Genomic DNA, 20,769 nt, shown 5'->3' on the forward strand with positions numbered 1-20,769 from the left:
TGAGGTGATGGCAGGGCTCGAGGACTTCAGATGATGGGTCGTTCTCGGTCATGTGCACGATGCGGTCGCGGCATGAAATAAAAGCACTGACAGAAGACAAGAAATCCCAACCAAAAATCATAAGGTAAGCGCACGGAGAAAGCACAGCAAATCGTACGTGGTGACGGACACCGTCAATATAAACCCGAACAGTGCACTCACTTAGCGGATGGGCGAATGATGACGTCGTTAGCTCCACGCAGGGAAGGCCCATCGTACGGCGTTTTCACCTTCCTTAAGCGAGAACACAAGTCGGCCTGAATAACAGAAACTGCAGCACTCGTGTCAATCAACGCCTCTATCTGTAAACCTTCAACCCACACTGAAACCATATTAGACGGGCGCTCCCGAGGTATTTGTCGGTGTCCGAAGCATGCAGCTTTCCCTCCAAAAACTGCAGCAGCTAGTTTTCCGAGCGCAGGTCAGGCGCCGCAGAAGCCGGCCTGAAGCGGAGAAGAAGAGCGTCGGATTGGCGAAGGGGATCGAGCTCTGGTGGACCGATAACTACGAGGGCGAGCAGAGGTGGGGGGAGGTGAAGAAGAACGTCCCAAAGAGTTAGGGAAGGCATGGCGCTGAGGAGAGGGCGCACGAGTAGAGTAGCCGCTTTCGAAGGCCGCATACCCGCGACGTTCGTCTTGAAGGCGCCGGCGGCAGAAGCGGGAAATATGGCCCCGGAAGCCGCAATAATAACAAATCGGGCGGCTGGGGCGCCAGGGCGAGGAGAACGGTGGCGTTGAGGCTTGATGTGCTAAAGCGCTGACATGGTCGCGGGGCGGCGCTGGCGTTGGAGGCGGACCAAAGACAGGTGGCATGGCAGCGACCTGAGCGTACGTGGGTGGAGGGCGAATAGCAGGTGTGTCCGGTGCCAGAGAGCAGGCTACTGAGGCCAACTCTTCTTTGATGGTGCTGCGAAGGCCAGCACCAGTAGAGGACGGAGCAGAAGGCGCAGGTACGGTGAGGCACGGAGAACCGTGAGCGAGAAGCTCCTCACGAATGAGCGCACGAATGAGGGCACGCAGGTCGGAGTCGGAAGGCAACAAGGAGGCAGCCGGGTCAGGTTGTAAACGGATAGATTGCAGCTGATCGAGGCGTTGACAGGTCGCGATGATATCATCGACGGTAGTAGGGTTTTGGACGGCAAGGGCATTGAACGCCAGAGAGCCGATACCCTTCAGGACGTGGCGAACACGGTCAGCTTCGGTCATGGTGTCATTGACACGGCGGCAGAGAGCAAGTACATCCTCAGTATAGAAAGTGTACGACTCGGCAGGGCGCTGGATGCGGTCAGCATGTTTCTTCTTAGCGACTTCAGATCGAACAGCCGGAGAGCCAAAAATTTGTCGCAACTGCTGCTTGAAACTTGTCCAGTCGGGTATATCCGTCTCATGATTTAAAAACCATGTCCGTGCAACGTCAGTTAAATAAATGGACACATTCAGGAGTTTAAGGGAATCGTCCCAGCGGTTGAAGGAACTCACGCGGTCGTAGTGGTCAAGCCAGTCATCCACGTCGTCGCCGCGGAGGCCGGCAAACATCTGGGGTCGCGTCGACGGCTGCTCACGGTCCAAGTTGCGGGGGCAGCAGAGGGCGAGCGGGAGGAACCCGGGCCGTCGGCGTTCTCCTCTCGAGGCATGACGACGAGAGTGCACAAGCGACGACCGGAACGCAGCTCCAGCGAGAAGCGGGGAAAAAGAGGATACGGGGGATCCAAGGAGCACCTCCACCACGTGTAAGGGAAGACTTCAAGGGAGACGTTTATAACAGCCCGCTGGCAAAGACGTGCTCCCAGCGAACAGCGCCAAGCGATGACGATGGGAATTTACAGTGCATGAAAAGAGGATGAAGTCGCAGCCAGAGAGGCGAAGACGACGAAAGCGCATAAAGTGCTCACTATATATATATATATATATATATATTTATGAAGGGGGCCAACAGTCACCGAAACCAAGGTGCATAGGGGAACGTTAATTTTTTTTTAATGTGTTATGCTTATGAGTGGGATAATAATTCTTAGATTAATAAATTGCTTAAAGAAAATTACTTATAAAGCAGCAGAAAAAACAACCATGCCGCCGGTGGGATCCGAACCCACGATCTCCGAATATCGCGTCCGGTGCTCTTACCAACTGAGCTACGGCGACGGCTGTCCAATCTGCTGCTGTCGTGGGTATTTATGTTTACTAGGTGTAAGCGAGCCTTGAGAGTGTTCACCAGCGCCACCCTCGACCATAGCGGCGGACGTAGCACGTCCTGTAATACCGCGAGCGTGACGTAGAACGTCAACTAACGGTGAGGGCGGAAACTGTGCGAGAGCCCTCTTATGCTACCTATGGCATCAAGACTGCCAGAACCGAGACCCTCGTTAAGCTATTAGCAGACAAGTTAAAGGAAATGAGGGGCCCGTTTGACAAATTTATGAACGGGGCCAACAGTCACCGAAACCAAGGTGCATAGGGGAACGTTAATTTTTTTTTTTAATGTGTTATGCTTATGAGTGGGATAATAATTCTTAGATTAATAAATTGCTTAAAGAAAATTACTTATAAAGCAGCAGAAAAAACAACCATGCCGCCGGTGGGATCCGAACCCACGACCTCCGAATATCGCGTCCGGTGCTCTTACCAACTGAGCTACGGCGACGGCTGTCCAATCTGCTGCTGTCGTGGGTATTTATGTTTACTAGGTGTAAGCGAGCCTTGAGAGTGTTCACCAGCGCCACCCTCGACCATAGCGGCGGACGTAGCACGTCCTGTAATACCGCGAGCGTGACGTAGAACGTCAACTAACGGTGAGGGCGGAAACTGTGCGAGAGCCCTCTTATGCTACCTATGGCATCAAGACTGCCAGAACCGAGACCCTCGTTAAGCTATTAGCAGACAAGTTAAAGGAAATGAGGGGCCCGTTTGACAAATTTATGAAGGGGGCCAACAGTCACCGAAACCAAGGTGCATAGGGGAACGTTAATTTTTTTTTTAATGTGTTATGCTTATGAGTGGGATAATAATTCTTAGATTAATAAATTGCTTAAAGAAAATTACTTATAAAGCAGCAGAAAAAACAACCATGCCGCCGGTGGGATCCGAACCCACGACCTCCGAATATCGCGTCCGGTGCTCTTACCAACTGAGCTACGGCGACGGCTGTCCAATCTGCTGCTGTCGTGGGTATTTATGTTTACTAGGTGTAAGCGAGCCTTGAGAGTGTTCACCAGCGCCACCCTCGACCATAGCGGCGGACGTAGCACGTCCTGTAATACCGCGAGCGTGACGTAGAACGTCAACTAACGGTGAGGGCGGAAACTGTGCGAGAGCCCTCTTATGCTACCTATGGCATCAAGACTGCCAGAACCGAGACCCTCGTTAAGCTATTAGCAGACAAGTTAAAGGAAATGAGGGGCCCGTTTGACAAATTTATTAATCTAAGAATTATTATCCCACTCATAAGCATAACACATTAAAAAAAAAATTAACGTTCCCCTATGCACCTTGGTTTCGGTGACTGTTGGCCCCCTTCATAAATTTGTCAAACGGGCCCCTCATTTCCTTTAACTTATATATATATATATATATATATATATATATATATATATATATATATATATATATATATATATATATATATATATATATATATATATTGGTCACGAGAGGTTCCTGGGGAATAGCAACCTGGGTCTCACAAGCACTACCGCTGGCAGCAGCACCTGCCTTCGGCGCATCGCTTAACCGCTGCACCACAGCCCAAGGATTAGTACGAGGACTATCAGGGATCTGTGAATGTCAAGTCGAGAAGGACTAATATGTGGGCACTAACCTATTCTCGCTGCCCGAACCTCCATCTATGATCCAGGCACCGGCACCGTAAAAACAAAAGTGCTAGTGCACCCAATTCGCGCTTTGAAACTGAAAATCGGTTTTCTGAGAAAAGGAAACGGCGCTGTAAAGGAAGGGAGGGAGCTAACTATACTCGGGGATAGCTTTTTGTGGCTATGCTGCGGAAGCTACGGGCGCGCACCGCCAGCATAAACGCCTCTCTCTCCCTTGCGAGAGCGTGGTAAGAGCGCGATTGTGAGAGTCTTGCGCCTCGCCCTCGTAGCTTCCACTGCATAGCCACGGAAAGCTGTCCGCGATTATACGCAAATATAACATCAGTTTTGAAGCGAAAGCTCCACTACGCTAGGTGAAATCGATTTCGCCGTGCGCTGCCGGTTGACCTTCAAGTGAGCCGGAGGTCAAGTATGGCTATAGGTTTTATCATATGTGGCCCACAAATGTATCGCATCACTTGACCTTTGACCTTTCGATTCGCCGCTAGAGGGCGGTACACTAGGCCACAGCGATCATTGTGTGACCAACCTCTCGCTATCTACCATAGACTTAACTGCCACTTGCCAGGGGGGGCAGGGTGGGTGCGCTGCCTATCCAGTGTGCGGAACGGACTCAACGTTGCAGACAGCAAGCTGCGTCTAGTTGCCTGACGCACCACAGCTTCCACTCTCTGGCCATGTTCAGCAGTAGTTGAACGGCAGCTGATTTTTTTCTCAGGTGCACACCATCTCACGGCCTGCCACCTGCCACAGCTGGTTGGCAAGAGGCATCGCACAGACGAATCTGCTCCGGGGACGTCACTTCCCTCCAGCCAGTGGGCATTATCCTCTGTTTTGACGTCAGTTCCAGCCTGTCGACGTCACGTCCTTGCAACCAATGGGATTGCTCCCGTGTGGTGACGTCACTGGTGATGCCACTTCCCGCCATCCAGTCAGCGAATTTTGTGACAGGCGACGCCGGATGCCGCCAGATTTCTTCCCTGGTGAGGCTTTTAGTACCAGCACATTAATAACAATGATATTTTTTTACTGGGAATAATTGTCCCGTGATGCCCGCTATCATTTGGTCCTCATTTCACTCGCTCATAGCTCCCAACAGCGCGTGTCTTCTGCAGTTCCGATAGCCCATCCTGACCGCGCATGGAGCGTCAAGTAAGTGGTGGGCAGGCTATTCCACAGCCGGGCGTAATAGACACCCGCACTGTGTAACGGCCGGCGACTCATCCCTGTCCAAGCGCAGTCGGGGCGGCGGGAAAAAGCCCGAACCGGCTCGAGCGCGCATACACCTGACAATAAGTGCGTCCCCAGAGGCCTGCCGTGCACACGGGAACAGCTGGGACTATGGATAGATTAAAGCACTTAAAGAAAGGAAGGGCAACAGAGTCTCTGCAGTTGTGTAGGGATCTATGGCCGAAGCGCCGCCCATTCCATCTCTTTCTTCGGGGCTCCGGTAATCTATGCGCATAAATCAGCCTTCTTCAGCGCCAATGCAACACGTGAGCTATGGGGGCGCGCCGTGCCGCGGCTGCGAAGAGATCGATCGACCGCCGCAACACTTGCTGTGCCCCGCACAACTGAAAGGAACGCGTCTGTCTCCCCACAACAGGAGAGGGAAAAAGAGAAAAGGACCGGCGCCTTAATGCAGTCCGAGAACAGCAACCAGAAAGAAGAAGAAAACGTGATCTACGAGACGCTCGCGATTTCGGCAGTGTAATTGAAAAGAAAAATCGAATGAAGGAAAAGGTGGTGCGGGGTTTTCTGACAGCTTGTTAGGGCAGCCCGACGATGATATATGCGGGCTGGTCGGTCCTTATAGCGAGAGCCAACGTGCGCGTCTCACAGTCAGAAACATGATTCAAGCCTGTTTTCTCGGCAGAATGAAATCCTCGCTTTCTCGGGTAACAACGAAGCGAGTGTTTTTCGGGCGTCCGCCTATGAACCGGTTGGCACGGACTGTTCGCTGCCGTGGGATCTTTCTGCTGAGGAGGCGGTGGCTGAGTGGTTATGGCGCTCGGCTGCTGGCCCGAAATACGCGGGTTCAATCCCGGCCGCGGCGGTCGAATTGCGATGGAGGCGAAATTCCAGAGACCTGTGTACTGTGCGATGTCAGTGCACGTTAAAGAACCCTATGTGGTCGAAATTTCCGGAGCCCTTCACTACGGCGTCTCTCATAGCCTCAGTCGCTCTGGGACGTCAAACCCTCATAAACCAAACCGTAAACCTTTCTGCTGAGCCGCGGGCAATTTATAGCCGCTGTTGTCGACGCAGTTCTTGTACTTTTTCCGGCCACTTGACCGCTCTTTCGGCGAAGCAAGGACAAAAACTGACATTAACAAGGGTTATTCCTGGCCTGGATTTTCGTTTTTAATGCGTGAGCACAATATGGCTATGTTTGCGATTTCGTGTCATCACGAGCTTGTGATCACGGTAACGTTCGAACGAATTTAGTTATAAGAAAAAGAATGGCTGCGTTATATAGAGCATCAAAAAATCTCGCACGCGAAATCATGAGGTGCATGTTGGGTGATTAGTTAGAGCCAAAAATGTGCAAAAAGTGGGCGGGGCCCGAGAAAAAGTAACGCCAGATTTGAAAACACCGGAAGTTGGGGGAGGTAAAGTGTGGCGCTAAATTTGAAAAACCGGAAGTGTGGACGAAGCGAGGCGTGGCGCCAAATTTGAAAATGCAAAAATGGACAATGATGGAACTTGATTAATTTAGGCAAAGAGGGCCGAGGAGGCGGCAATGCTTACGCATTCCTTCAATGAGGCTGCCGCAGTGATCTCATAATTTTTGCGTGTAGCCTTTCTCTTCGTCTATTTCGCGCTGTTTTAATTAGGAGACTCTTGGAATTCTTATTATCAAACCAGGGGGCGCTGCGCTAGCTTCGCTCAGTTTAGCGACTTACACAGCATAGCGTATAACGTTGCGATTTTTTTTTCGTCCTCAGAATGCAGCAGTGCCACTACATACGGGATAACGCATTATCGACCTTGGAAATTTGCATGGCTAACGCTGATTGCCGGTACCAGATAAAATTACGGGTGGAACGAGAGTTCAGTAATGTAGGCAACAAAAGAAAGCCCAACTGCGAACTCGTGTGCGGCAGTCGCCTCGTGAGCTTAACGAGCAGCACATAGGGCGCCGTGCAGCGACAGCCATGGCCTGGCCCGCCTTTCACGCTGTTCCCCAGAAGTCTCCTCCTCTCTCCGGACAGGGATCATTGCGGAGAGCCTGGAACACCATAAGGGAGCATCGCAGCCAGCGGGCGTTCAGGACTGCTATATCTGCTTTTCGGCACGCGGGTGGAAGCGATGCCGTGGACGGCCCTGGTGTGTCTCGCCCTAAAACCGTGCACTGCAGTGGACCCTGTGCTTGAATCAGGATCGGTGGTGTTATACAACGAGTCGTTTCCGTCCGTGCTCATTTACATCTTTGTCGTCTGCAACTTTCCCGCTACCACGCAGTGGTGATTAGTTGTTTGCGCGATCGCCTGAGAGCCAGTGACAAAGGCGACCATGCTTGATATAGGAGGAGATTGGAATAGCATCTGTGTATTATCCCACGCTCCGGCGTCTAATATAGAGAGGTGTCGCCCGTTAAAAGGGACGCTGACAAGTCCTTCCAGTTTTGTTCTTACCAAAAATCGGTTCACGTTGTTTGTTTTTTCTCGGCAAAAAAAAAAGACGTAATTGTTGTCGGGATTGGATTTAAATAGAGGTTATTTTTTCCTCCACCACTCTATTCAGATTCCTCAAAGACACGAATGGTCATCATTCATTTTCCCTTAAAGCCCCAATGGGGCATTACATAGTGACTCAGTGATCGCCGTTAAAAGCGAATAGAGGTGTAGTCTGGACTCGGGGATACGTTTCAACAACTATCTTGCGAATTTGCAAAAAGTGCTGGTGGTGGCGACATCTATGTTTTTTCTTTCGTTTCCTGACCTTTTCTAATGTCGAAGTGAAGGCTCCGTTTTCAGTTAAAGTAGCGTATTTACAATGAGAACAAGGTAATCTACCGATACCGGTCAACCACCACCAGTCCTTATGCAGTGTCCTTATAACAGGCAGTCTCCAACTGACAGCCTGGTTGCCGCCTCGTTCCGTATCGCTATAGGCCGCCAGTGGCGCTGAATCGTCAATCACCAATAGTTCTAACCCTGTGATTCTGACCCTCGTTTAACAGGCGCCAGTTACAGCTGCATGCTTTCTTTTGGAGCCGTATAAGCGATGGATAATTTAGCACCGGGCTAATCTCGTCGTTTTCTCCTATCCCATCCCCTGCTCCCGGGGCCGCTTTCTTTCTCTGTCTCTCTCTCTCTCATTGTTTTTTTGTTGTTGTTGAGGGGAAGACTGGGGAGAGCCTCTCCTCCCCTGCCAATCAGAGCGGAGCGGTTAGGCAACCGACGTAGTGTGCTCTCGCGCTTGAACTAATGCGCCAGCATGCGTCGGGAGACTTATTATGCCTTGCTGCCGTGTGCAATGAGAGTGATCGCAATTGCAGCACGCCATAATCTCTTTCTTTGTAAAAGAAAGGGAAAATAAACTAATGCAGGCACTCCTTGCATCATGGAGTCGTGCTAATTTGTGGCCGCCTACGGTTCATTCTGCACTAGTCAGTTCGAGTCTTTGGGTTGACTACAGCACCTTGGCCGTTCGCGATAGTCACTGCGGAATACATTACCCTTCTCTTCAGCGATTGTTCGAACTTCCGAAAAAAAAAAACATTACCTGTAACTGCACTTTCTGCAACCTTTACCTATATCGGCTCTGTTCAATGCAGGCACTCGGTGTACTATCGGCAGTAAATGTAAATGGACCACGAAAACGACTTGAGACATTTACTAAATTGCAGCTTAACACCGCAGTCAGAAAAAAATTGGCGGTGGTTTAGCTCTGGTTAAACCTGGAGTGACGCTATAGCTACAGCTGGCCGAGTGGAACTCGCTCAGTTGAATTGCAAATCTCAGTCTTTCGCCGCTCCGTTTCGCTGGGCGTTCCTTCATCATCTTCGTCCCACTTGACACGGCGCATGCGCACAGCTGTGGCAGCTCGGTTTCGCCGGCGCGCCACGCCGCCGGCAGGAGCAGCTGCTCCGCACCACGTAGCTGGTCACGCCACGGCGCCGCGCCGTCGGCAGCTTTTTTTTTTTTTTATTCGAGAAGTGTGCCATGAGGCATAAGTTGAAAAAGGAAAGGGGGGAAGGAATGCACGGGATTGAAAGTTAAAAGAAGGAGTGAAGAACCGTTGCGCTGAGGTAGTCGCAGAGGTTGTTAATGAAACGGTTGTCCATTGTCCACTTCACGAAGTCACTTTCGCGGTTCCACCGCAGGCCCACCTCCCTGAGGAGCCGTTTTCTGATAGCAGCCGTCGCTGGGCACGTCCACAACAAGTGCCGCACATCACATATGTCCGGTGCAGCGCCACAGTGAGGGCACCTGTCAGGTAGTGGCAGATCTTTGGCACGCCACCGATGACGGACAGATGGTGTCAGAGCCGCCCCTGCCCGAATCCGGCGCACGGATACCTCCTCCTGCCGAGTAAGACTACGGGGGAGAGGGTGCGAACACGGAGGAATTAGAGCGCGTGTTCGCTGGCGCAGAACTTCGGAATCGGAAACGTGGGACAGGAACGGATCTGGGGGAAGAGGGGAAGGTGGCGGATCGTCTAATGTATGAAGATGAGTCATAGCATCCGCTTGAATGTTATGTGGATCCTGGGCATGGCCGCGAATCCAGTGTATGCGCACAGGACATGGATACTTTGCGCAGAGCACATGAATAGATTGTGAAATCTGGAACGTTCGTCGAACAGCCTTCAGCTGTTTAAGGGCGGCGCGGGAGTCGGTGTAAATGTGAACTGTATTGAATGTTGGAACGAGCGGAAGGGAAGCAATGGCATTGTAAATGGCTTGAAGTTCCAATGCCAGGGGAGTGCACGTATCCGCAGTATACGTCGCGCGAGAGTTGAGATGCGGATGAGATGGACTATACACAGCAGTAACTCCCCTCTCTGCAGAATGAGATGCATCCGAGAGAATATGCACCCTTCAGGCAGATACGCTGCTGATACCGACGGGGAAACAGTGGGGCGATTGTCAGTGAGCTGGCAATAGGACCACGGTGGAAGTGTCTTTAAACGATGAAGTTTGAGAGACTGTTTTCGAGCTCTATTTGCCACCCGTTGGTCGATGATCTCACTGAGTGTATTAAGTTGGGCGAACTCCTGTAGCACAGGTATGGGTGTTAAACGAGGCAGATATGTTATGACGCGCATAGCCTCACGATTGATAGCTTCAAGGGAGTCCCACTGTCTGCGGGTGAGACGTTGAAATTGAGCCTGATATACTATCCGTGGCTGAAGGATAGAGCGCACAAGCTGGCGGGCCGTATGAGCACGTGCGCCACCAGAGCGCATAGCTATGCGACGAATCAGACCTAGAGTAGCGTGAGCCGATTTACGGGTGGCTGTCAGCCACGGGGTGCCAGTCCCAGATGTATGGAGGAGAAGACCAAGAATACGAACAGTTTCTACCTGAGGAATCAGAGAATTATGTACCGTAAAATTTAAAGGGGGAGCTTTCCGTAAGGCGGCTTTATTTCCAATTCGAATGAAACATGATTTAGTAGGAGAGAGTGTTAGACCCAAAGGTGGGAGGCGAGATGTCAATACATCCAGCGCGTGTTGAAGGACCGACTGATGAATAGACGCATCTGGATGACAGCACCACAAGGTGATATCATCGGCATATGCAAGCACGCGGATAGAAGGGATGGTCTCTAGGGCTCGAACCAGAGGAATTAAAGCCACATTAAATAATGTGGGGGCGAGAACGGAGCCCTGCGGCACTCCTCTATTGGAAGTGAAATTACCAAAGGGCTTTCCGTGGACACGCACGCTGAAGGTTCGATTTGCTAAAAAGGCGTGAATGGAGAGGAGGAACCGGTGAGGGAGACCAAGAGTTTGAAGGGAGGCAAGAATGGCAGAGTGAAGGATGTTATCATATGCCTTTGTTATGTCTGTAGCGATTACGGTTCGTACAAGGTGACTCTGTGGAGAGTGGTCAAGCACGTCAGCAGCCAAAGTAGCAAGGCCGTCCTCCGTTCCAATATGTGGGCGGAAACCAATTTGGGAATCTGGGTAACAATCATGGGATTCCAGCCACCATGATAAGCGTGCGGCTAGAATGTTTTCATAAAGCTTGCAGATGGTAGGGGTAAGGGAAATTGGACGAAGGGCCGAGAGAGATACTGGAGGCTGACCTGACTTGGGGATTTCAGCGTGGCGGCGCCGCCACCGCCACGGCGCCGCCACGCTGAAGGCTCGAAATGCTACCATAATGTATTCATCGCAAACAACAAATACAAGGTTATAGATGTGTGCTTGCTTTTTTTTTATAATTTGAGCAAATGCATTTCTATTATTAGGTGCATGTTCTCGACACCAGACGCGTGCAAGCGACTCCCCGTCGCTCAGAATGCTTCCTTGCCCAAGGAGCGGCTAAGGATGGTTCGAAAAATAGATCGCTTCTTTCAACGTTTCTTTGAGTTAGGGAAGCGTGGAGGGTTCCTCATCTGATGTAAGGAAGCCGTACAAGCTAAGCAGTGATCTGAAATTTGGCCCTGAGTTGTTTTTTTCTTGTTTCATGAAAGCGAGGCATTCAAACTACCCTATTTCTTCCCCTATACTCTCAAGGTCACAGGGCATTACAGAAAAGAGCGGTGATAACATGGGCACTGCGGATTGTAATTGGCGTTCAATGTGGAATAATTTCGCAGGTAAAAGCCTGCGTACTCCGCTGACGACTACTGAAATCAAGAAGTGTTATATTTTAGAACTGGCGGCGTAACGTTGAACAGCACGCCAGGGAGTGGCGGCAAGAGATGAGTTTGTAGCATGTCAAGCGCAAAGCATTGCAACTCCCGTCGAGGGAAGGGGGGAGGGGGGGCTACAATGACTGCATTCTGCCGCGAAGCGCGAGGTCCCGGGTTCGAATCCCTGTCGCGACGGCTGCATTTGAATGAGGGCCAAACGCAAACACACCCGTGTGCTTCGCGATGTAAGGGCTCGTTAAAGAACTTTAAAGGATAATACGAAGCCCTCGACAACGGCGTCTTTCACAGCCTAGCTGCAGCTTAAGGATGACAAACCCCGTATATTCGCTAATAATTATAAACATTACGTGTGCTGAGAATATCGTCCTTCGATACATTACGGTATCCCAGGTTATTGGGGAGAACCTCGTGCATTATGACTTCCAAGTCCGACGTAGGGTCTGATTGTCGCACTCTTGCTGTAAATAATTATTGTATCAATATATTTATCGTCGATATGAAAATGCGTTATAGAGCATTGGGTCAGCTCAGACGAGGAAAAGTTATAAATCGAGTCTTACCCGTCAATTCGGCAGGCGTACTATGGTATTGAAACAACTTTACCAGCCAGAAGTGTACTTGGCGAGAAATTGTAGCTCAACAAGCTCGGAACCACTGGAGCTTGTGATTCATGCCTCTTTTTTCGACAGTGCTCTCAAGACACATAATAGCCACGCAGTTCGTTGGCAACGAGTGGCCGACCCGACTGTGAAAAAAGTACAAAACACCGGCGTCACCCGCTGTCTGTCTCTTTGCCTCTCTGCTTTTCTCTTCTTTTTTTTCTATCATCGTCTTTGTAGCTTTTATGAGAACCGCGGCGAACAACTTTGTTTTTGTTCGCGAAGAACGCTCTTTAATTCAAAACCTGCAGTGTAGCAGCGTGCTCCGAACTGGTGTGGCCGCTTTATTTTTACTTTTTCACTCTTTTCAGCGTCGGTTTAGATACTCAACCGTCAGAGACACGCGCGGTCTCGAGTGCATCCGCCCAGCTCTAGAAGACGAAACCAGCTGACGCCCTTGGGTCGTATGGCGACGACCGATCGAGTATCGCGTACTCCGCTGTGAGTTCTCACCCGTAGCTAGGGGAGCAGAATTTTGAAATTGGGTTTTGTGCAAAGGAAATGGCGCAGTACCTGTCTCACATCTAGGCGGACACCTGAACCGCGCCGTAAGGGAAGGGATGAAGGAGGGAGTGAAAGAAGAAAGGAAGAATGAGGTGCCGTAGTGGAGGGCTCCGGAATAACTGCGACCACCTGGGGATCTCTAACGTGCACTGACATTGCACAGCACACGGGCGCCTCAGCGTTTCGCCGCCATCTAAACGCGGCCGCCGCGGTCGGGTTCGAAACCGGGAACTCCGGCTCAGTAGCCGTTCGCACGTTTTTGTTTTTTGTAATAGGTGCAGCAGCATGAACCACTCCAGGCGCTCACGAGCGTCCTCATAACCAAGATTTTCAACCAAGCTGTTGCTTTTTCCACGCCAGTAGAAACAAAACACAAGATGACTCAAAAGCAAGATTTTAACTCCGAATTCAAATCGAGGATCCAGAGCAGTCCGCCCGCACCGCAACAGGGCGTCTGAATACGGCAGTGAGCACCCACCCCAAATAAGCGTTTAGAAAACTTACGCTCCAGCAGGAGGAAGCCGGGAGCGCTAGCGCGCCATTGGCGGAAAAAAAAAAGTTAGGCTGGTTTAAGCATGGCTTGCACTTAGTTATACGAGCGAAAGCTCAGTTAAACATCGTTAGCCTGGCGCCTATGCCGAAGAGTTGACGCGTTCATCCATGACAAAACGGAGCGACCAGCGCCGGCGAAGCAGCTGTTAAATCCCCGCCAGTCAGGTGATACCGAAGCGCCGAGGCTCTGAGCAATCGCAGCTGCGACGCCTCTCCGCAGCGGGTCACGTGGCGTGACGTCACAGGACATGCCTCCGCTACGCCGGGTGAAGGTCAAACGCGTGCAACATTTGACGTTGGGAGTTTGTCTCGAGAAGTAGAGCTTTCGCTCCAAAAGTACAGCCATCGCGCTTTGCCGCGCGCGTCGTCTGCTATGGAATGGCCGACTTCATGTCGACTCTGAGAGTTTTAGCGCACCTGTCCGGACAGTTTCACGGAGCCATCTTGGCCCGGCGATTTCTTCCAGTTTACCAATGAAACAAGAGTGCCCCGAACTCAATCTGCCATTTGAATGGCGTTGTTCCAAAAACAGCATAAGTTGGTCCGGAAGAGTTCCTAATGTGCGACTGGGATTCACCGTGATAGTTCTGCGCTGCGACATTCTTCGAGATGGTCTGTCTTCGGTTTCAGCGAAGTGCCTTTTCCTCGCCCATCGCTTCAGCGTGTCACAGTGTTCTCAAAAGCTTATGGGAATAGACTTCGGCGAAGAAAATTAATTTATTTGCCCCAAGTGCTCATTGCCTGACATTTAACAGCGTGCTCTGTAAACCGCACACCAAGAATTTCGCTGCATGCACAATCTTTGTCAGAAATACACAGCCCAAGGGGCTTGCTTCCAAGCCGTGTAGCGGGCCTCGTAAGCATATTTGATAGTCCTAATCTCGGGAAGGTTGAGGACATAAGTTCCTCCCGCCTTTGTGAGACTAGGGTCCCCGAGAATGCAAGAGTAGCCGCGCTGCAGGGCTCAGACGCCTTATTTGGGCTGTATACTTATGACAGACTGTACGTCTCCGATGCTACGTGCAAAGACGGCGATGACAGCATGTATTGTAAAGAAATTGTAAATTGCCCGGTTTAACGTCCTGAAGTGACACGCGGGCTATGAGGGCTTTGAGCACCTGGATCTCTGCAACGGTAACTGGCGTCGCACAGCACACGGACGCCTGTTGTGTTTCGCCTCCATCGAAATAAGGCCGCCGCGCCCGGAACTGAACCTGCGAACTTGGGAGCAGGCGCCGAACGCCAATGCCACAAGGCCACTTCGGCGGTTGAATTTAAACGATTAAGGACACGCAATTTGCATGTGTAGCGGCGCTGATGAAGTTGGCGCGACCTGCCTACTTCCTTCGACCATTTCTTGTTGTTTTGTCGCCGGTACACCATGATGCGAAGACGGTTTTTAGAGAAACCGCTACAACAGCTTAGCCTTTGTTTGAGCAGCCCAGTCATACTGTGTCGTTTTGAGCCACCATAGTTGGGTACAGCTACAAGTCTGCTTTTGCCGCCATGCAAAAGTTTTTTGATGGAATCAAGACGGCTGCCTTGTTAATTTTTTATATATATTATTTTTATTCTTACAAATATCATTATCATTTAACTACTCGGCTATAAACATCAGTCTCGATCTCCTGCGTGCGTTCTGTATTTCCCGTTTCATTTCGTTGTTCTTTTTTGTTTACTTCTTCCGTCCTTACCATTCATTTTAATTTCGTCCAGGAATTTTCCTGAAAAACTTTGTGCCCCCCAATTCTTGGCCATTCACCCTATGTGGGCATGTGCCATATAGTATGAACACAACAACAACAACAACAACTCTGTGCTCCTGTTCCCAACTCAGAAGCTAGGGTGCCACTCGACCCGCCCCCCTGGCCGAATTCTCTACCCGAGCGGTTTCGGCTTTCCTTCCGCCCGCTCCTCCGTCGGCGCCCCTCCCCACACCGGTCTCTCCACTATCGCCGCCACCGTATGTGCCCCCACCTACGGTTCGGCAAGTGCCACGCGAGGAGGCGCCGGTCTCTTGCCAACCTTCTCAACCAGCTGCCTCAAACTACACCCCGGTCTCTACCAAGTTTTCTTCACCGGTCCCTATGGACTGCCATCCACCAGTGATCTCGCGTCCCACGGCGCCCCCTGCCCAGCCCTGCTTCCCAGCTGTGGCGCCTGCTCTTGGGCCATCACCGGCAGCACCCTCTCTCGACTCGGGCCCGGAGTCGCTTCTAGTTCCAAGTTAGCCTGCTCCCTCATGCCCAACCACAGTGAGCACAACCGTCATTCCTGTCCCGCGGCCCGCATGCACGCCACCCCAGGACCTTGTCGCGCCTAACGGGCCACCCGCAACGCCTGCCACACATCCCTGCCCACCTGGCGCCTTCACCAGTGTCTGTGCCTCCGCGACAGACGAGACAGCCCCACCGTATCCTTCCCATTCCGACAACTACGCCCCGGACTTTTCTGCCTCCAGCCACCCGTCCCATTGCCATAGTGAGCTCGTTTTTGCATAAAGCCGCTGCACCTCGTCGACCACTTCGACCACTTTCCTAAACGGCAGCCGAGTTCCCCGCAGCAGATCTCCAGCCCAGTATCGTGTGTCGTCGTTTCACCGTTGCCAGCGGCTGAGGCATCCCCTCCTCTTCTACGGCGGCGGCTTCCGCTCGTCATCCCTTCGTCTTCACCCGCTGAGCCCGCGCAAAGCCCATATCGGCCGTAACTCCCGCCGCGGGTGCATTTTCTGCAATGACATTTTCCAGCCCGCTTCAACCCAACTGGTGGCCCCACCGGTAGACCTTCCGACTGCAGCACGCCCATCTCGCCTCCATTTCCTCTACTTCTCCTCCTTACGTCATCATCCTTTGGCTCCCCTCGCACAGCAGCCAGCATATACCGCCTGAGTTTGTTTCACCCGCCCGGAGGCCTTCACGAACCTGTGTCCTGCACTTGATCAACCTGTACAAACTTGTACATACCGTTTTTTTCCTTTATCGCGCATCGCGCTAGGGGGGGGGGGGGGGGGGAGCATCTGTAGCGGCGCTGGTGAAGATGAAGTTGGCGCGGCCTGCCTCGCGCAGACCAGAAGCTCTCGCTCGTGCAATAGAGGACGCTCTCGGCAACCGGCCTGGCCAGCAACGTCAACAGCCCGCTCCGCCGGCTCACCAGCCGCGGCTACTGGGACACTCCAATAAATGTGGATTGCCTTCCACAACACATGTTTTCTTCTCTGCAGTGGTTCGTAAGATATTTAATACATGAATGAACGCGTGATAATCGTCAAAGATCGCTGCATAATTTATAATCGAATTCCTTCCTTACCTGTTCTGGCTCCAACCGAACGATGGGCGTGTGGCTCTCAACACGTAACAAGTTTTACAGCACCAACTGTTGGGCGAGATGCATGATACTTGCATGATGCGCTTTGCATGATGGCTGTGAAGCAGTGCAACGCATACGGCCTAAGAAGAGAGCACAGGAAAGAGTAGAGACGGACGCTGTCCATAGATAGCGCTGTGTTGCGTCCGTTTCTACTCCTCCCTCTGCTCTCTTCTTGTGCCGCTGCTCTTCTTCACGTTCATCGCGTAAGAAGCGTTTGTTCCACGTGAGGCATCAAAAAAGAACGGCGATATGATCGCTGGCAAGTAGTTTTACTTCCCTACAACGATTAAGCTAGCGTTCTGCAACAGCTGGAACGACAAGAAACTACGTATCAGCGATTATACTGCAGTTTTTCTTTTTCATGCCTTTCGTGAACTAAACACTTTTCATTCCTCACAGCCATCGTTCGGTTGATGAAACAGAAACAGTACCAAAAAGAAATACAAACCCTCTGCGAAAAAAGTCTGCGCTAAACATGCATTTCACACATGTTGTATTAATTTCATATTAACTTTGTGTTTCTAGTCCCTATGCTTGAATTCCATTACGAATGCTACTTAGTATGCTAGAAGGAATATTTCGAACATCATTACAAATACGTCAAAAACACAACTTCTTCGGGGTTAGTATATTTATTATACATTAAAATATACTAAAAATATACTTAAGATACATTCCATTAAAAATATGCTAAAAATCTACATTTAATACATTAGAACTATATCCACTTCGGCTTCTACTAGTTGGCTTTACCGCAAGATGCTGGTTAAAGCTGTCCACAGCACAACTATTGACTGACGCGGCTATGAACGATGAGCATAAGGAGCCCACTTCTGAGAAAACGCATAGGTCACGTGACGCAGCTTGAACGGAAAAGATGTCGCCACGCAGTAAATGTCGGAAAAAGTGACGTCAGCGAACAGGAAGTGCTCAATTCTTGGCTTGCCGAAAGACGACACATAATCTTGCCCATTGAGGAGTTTTTTCTACAAAGACTGTAGACCCCCAAATTGTCGCACAAGCGTCGGACTAGTGGCGTTCGAATCTGGGGGCGATCTAGAACCAAACTGCTAAGGGTAACTTCTGCCAAGCATTGGTCAGGAGTCGGAACTGTGAACCAACAAATGCATGGGCGTCTGTGGGAGCCGGTCGGCCTTGCTAGTCGGCCTCCTTTTCGCTGGCATGTTCGGGCCCGCAGGTGCCCAAGGCACTCATGCCGGTATAATGCTATCACGTTCTCCACACCTGTTGAAAATAAGTGATGACAGTCTTCCTGCTATAAGTACCATAAACCAAAGTACGACGCAAAAGGAAGAGTTTTCACTGTTCCTCAATACGTGTTTTCGAGCACTGGATTGTTCCGCGGCAGCTTAAAGTGTGCTGAAAATATGTTTACGCGGAGTGCCCATTTGTTAGAATTGAAGTATACTTATGAGGAATTAATTTTTTTTTATTTACGAAAACACATTTCAAATACATTGCCAGCATGCAAATGTCATTTCCCGAAGCGCGATTTCGAACACTAGGTTGTTTTACGGCAGCCAGAAGTGTGCTGAAAATATGTTTACAAGAACTGCCCGTTTGTTTGAATTTAAGCATACTTGGAAAGAATTAATGTCATATTTCCGAAAGTACAATTTCAGTACATTGACAAGACGCTGAAACCGCATACATATTTTTTCGCGTATTTGAAACGGACTACATGCATGCAGGGAGGTATTTTTCACAAATTTCAAGAATATATCTTGAATACCAAGCATCAAATTTCAGGACCCTATTTCCTGCATATATTTAGTGCATTCATGAACACAAAGTATGTTTAGAATACAATATAAATATTCTGCCGTATGTTTCAAACGTATTAGTTTTCGCTAAGGGGTTATAAATTACTTAACGATCGTAGGCGAGTACCATGTAGTTATCGACCACAACAGGGAAGAAAGCGCGATGAGTTGCCTATAATACTGTAATGAAGTTTTGTCGCCGCTACTGCGTTTCATAAAATGTTGACTGCAGCCGTGCTTGAAAGCCTCCCGATGAGGCAAAGCGTGTAGGAGATCTAAACAGGGACGTGGTGGGGAATGAGTGGGTATTGGGTGTTTTCGGCGCTGTGCACGATGCAGGGGCCGAGTCGCTTGAGCATTCGCCTTGTATGCTGATGGCGCGGGGTTCGATCCCCAGTCCGGTACCCACCGGTGACAAAATGGGTAAAAGCTTTTCCCTGGCCTGATGCTCGGCTTATGTGGGGTGAAAGGCTTGGAAAATGAGTATCCCCTCCCCTGTGTGTAGACGGATGTGCCATGGCAATCGTTGGCCAAAGCTGCCCTTGAGCCATAAAACATCATCATCATGATCATGATGATCGACCGGACTTGGGTTCGGCGGCATAGATGACAGGCAGCGCCAGACTGGGTACTGGCATCAGTATTCGAGCCTGGGCCATGAAAACAGGCAGTGCAGTGCTTGGCCTCCGCCGCCAGATAGGGCACATGTGGACTGATTCAACTAGGATGACGTTCAGACGGAAAGACGAAACAGAACAGCTAGGGCCTGAAGCAACTTCTGGCCCATTGTTAAATGAATTGACCAAAGTGGCCGTTATATAGCTACAACTGCGCCTAACGGCCGCAGAAACTTGGCCTAACGTTGGTTATTGTATTGATCAGAGAACTGCGTTAGAGATAGAAATTACGAGACTGCGAGAAGGGGCAGTTGCCTTCGAGCCGCGTATTTTTGCTCAGCACATAGTTTAGTATTTGCCATGCTCACCTCAGCTTTCGCTTTACCGCTTTAGCCACCGACTGTCCCGTGTGTTGTCGCTTCTCGGCTTTGCGCCCTACAACTTGATTCCTTTTTGTGCCATCTTGTGGGCACGTTTTTTCATTGGTTTTCATTTCCCTCGAGAGCAAATAGATTTCTCCCCCCCTCCTCAAGTGCTACTTCACTCTGCAGCGTACGGGCTGATCGGCGTGACGGGCAGTGTTGGCGCGAAAGGACCAGACTCTTTTTCCCTTCTGCCCCTCCATCTTTTGACTTATTTTTCAGTCCCCTCTACCTACCCATGCCACTCTCATCAAAAGGCGAAACGATGAAGACGGGCCGAAAAATTCCCTCGGAATTCCCCGCCATGGGGCTTCTACGCTCCCACGATGCCGGGTCCGCAGATATCGAGTTCATCGCCATATTGGGGATAGATCCGCGCACCCCTGGCGCGAAAAAAAAGTGGCAAAAAATAAGAAAAAGAAAAGTTGAGAAAGAACGCAAGGCGTTCGGGAGAAGAGGTGCGCGCTGCCGTGAATCAGCGCGAGTGAAATTGATGAAAACAGCTTACGCAAGAAAAAAAGAAAAAATCATTCGTTTGGTTCCTTTGCGAGACATACAGATATACAGCTCACACATCTCGCGCGGCAGGTGACTCGATCATGACTCCGACGGTATAAGGAATAGAACGCGATATTTGACGTCTTTTCTTTCTGCATCGGTTTTATGGGCACTGCAATTCGCTCATTCTGGAATTGCTTTTGTCTTTCATCCCTTGGAAGCTTGGCGGTCTTCTTCTCGCTCCTGGCTTTCGAGCCGTCGGCAATTCAGACGGTGGAATGTCGCTTCATTTTCGGCACATTCTGACGCGCCGAATTTCAACGCAGCTGTATATTCATGCACCGCTTCCGACGCGCAGTTGTAACGTAGCGAATAAGCAACGACCCGCAGGCGTCATATGTCTGCTCAAAAGAAACGCAGTGTTCCTTGGAAAGAATAAAAATAAAACGAGCCGAGGGTGAAATGAGTTACTTGGACTCTGTCGGACACATTAAACACCTTCTCCTACGCGGCCGAGTATACCGTCACAAACTGTTGGCCACATTGCGCCTACTATCCTCTGTATCACAACTAGTCGCCAAGGTAAAGTGAAAAGTATTGTCGAATTTCACGCCCTGTAGAGTGCGCCTCAGTTTTTTAATATGAAGGAGACTGCTTCAGGGCGCTG

The 20,769-nt window shown here is 50.5% G+C and overlaps 2 protein-coding genes across 2 annotated transcripts in view; one reads left to right on the forward strand and one right to left on the reverse strand.

Annotated features, from left to right (window-relative positions):
* Positions 1-20,769, forward strand: part of LOC144110660 (tyrosine-protein kinase transmembrane receptor Ror-like) — a 268,501-nt gene that overhangs the window by 146,924 nt on the left and 100,808 nt on the right. The window lies entirely within an intron of this gene.
* On the reverse strand, positions 462-1,244 carry LOC144110868 (uncharacterized). Its single transcript, XM_077643940.1, has one exon. It carries the CDS (start codon positions 1,242-1,244, stop codon positions 462-464), a length of 783 nt encoding a protein of 260 aa, XP_077500066.1.

The sequence above is a fragment of the Amblyomma americanum genome, chromosome 11 (assembly GCF_052857255.1).
Source record: "Amblyomma americanum isolate KBUSLIRL-KWMA chromosome 11, ASM5285725v1, whole genome shotgun sequence".
In the NCBI taxonomy this organism is placed as follows: Eukaryota; Metazoa; Arthropoda; class Arachnida; order Ixodida; family Ixodidae; genus Amblyomma; species Amblyomma americanum.

Coding starts and splice junctions, on each gene's coding strand:
- LOC144110868 (XM_077643940.1), bottom strand. CDS start 1,244: ATGACCGAAGCTGACCGTGTTCGCCACGTCCTGAAGGGTATCGGCTCT.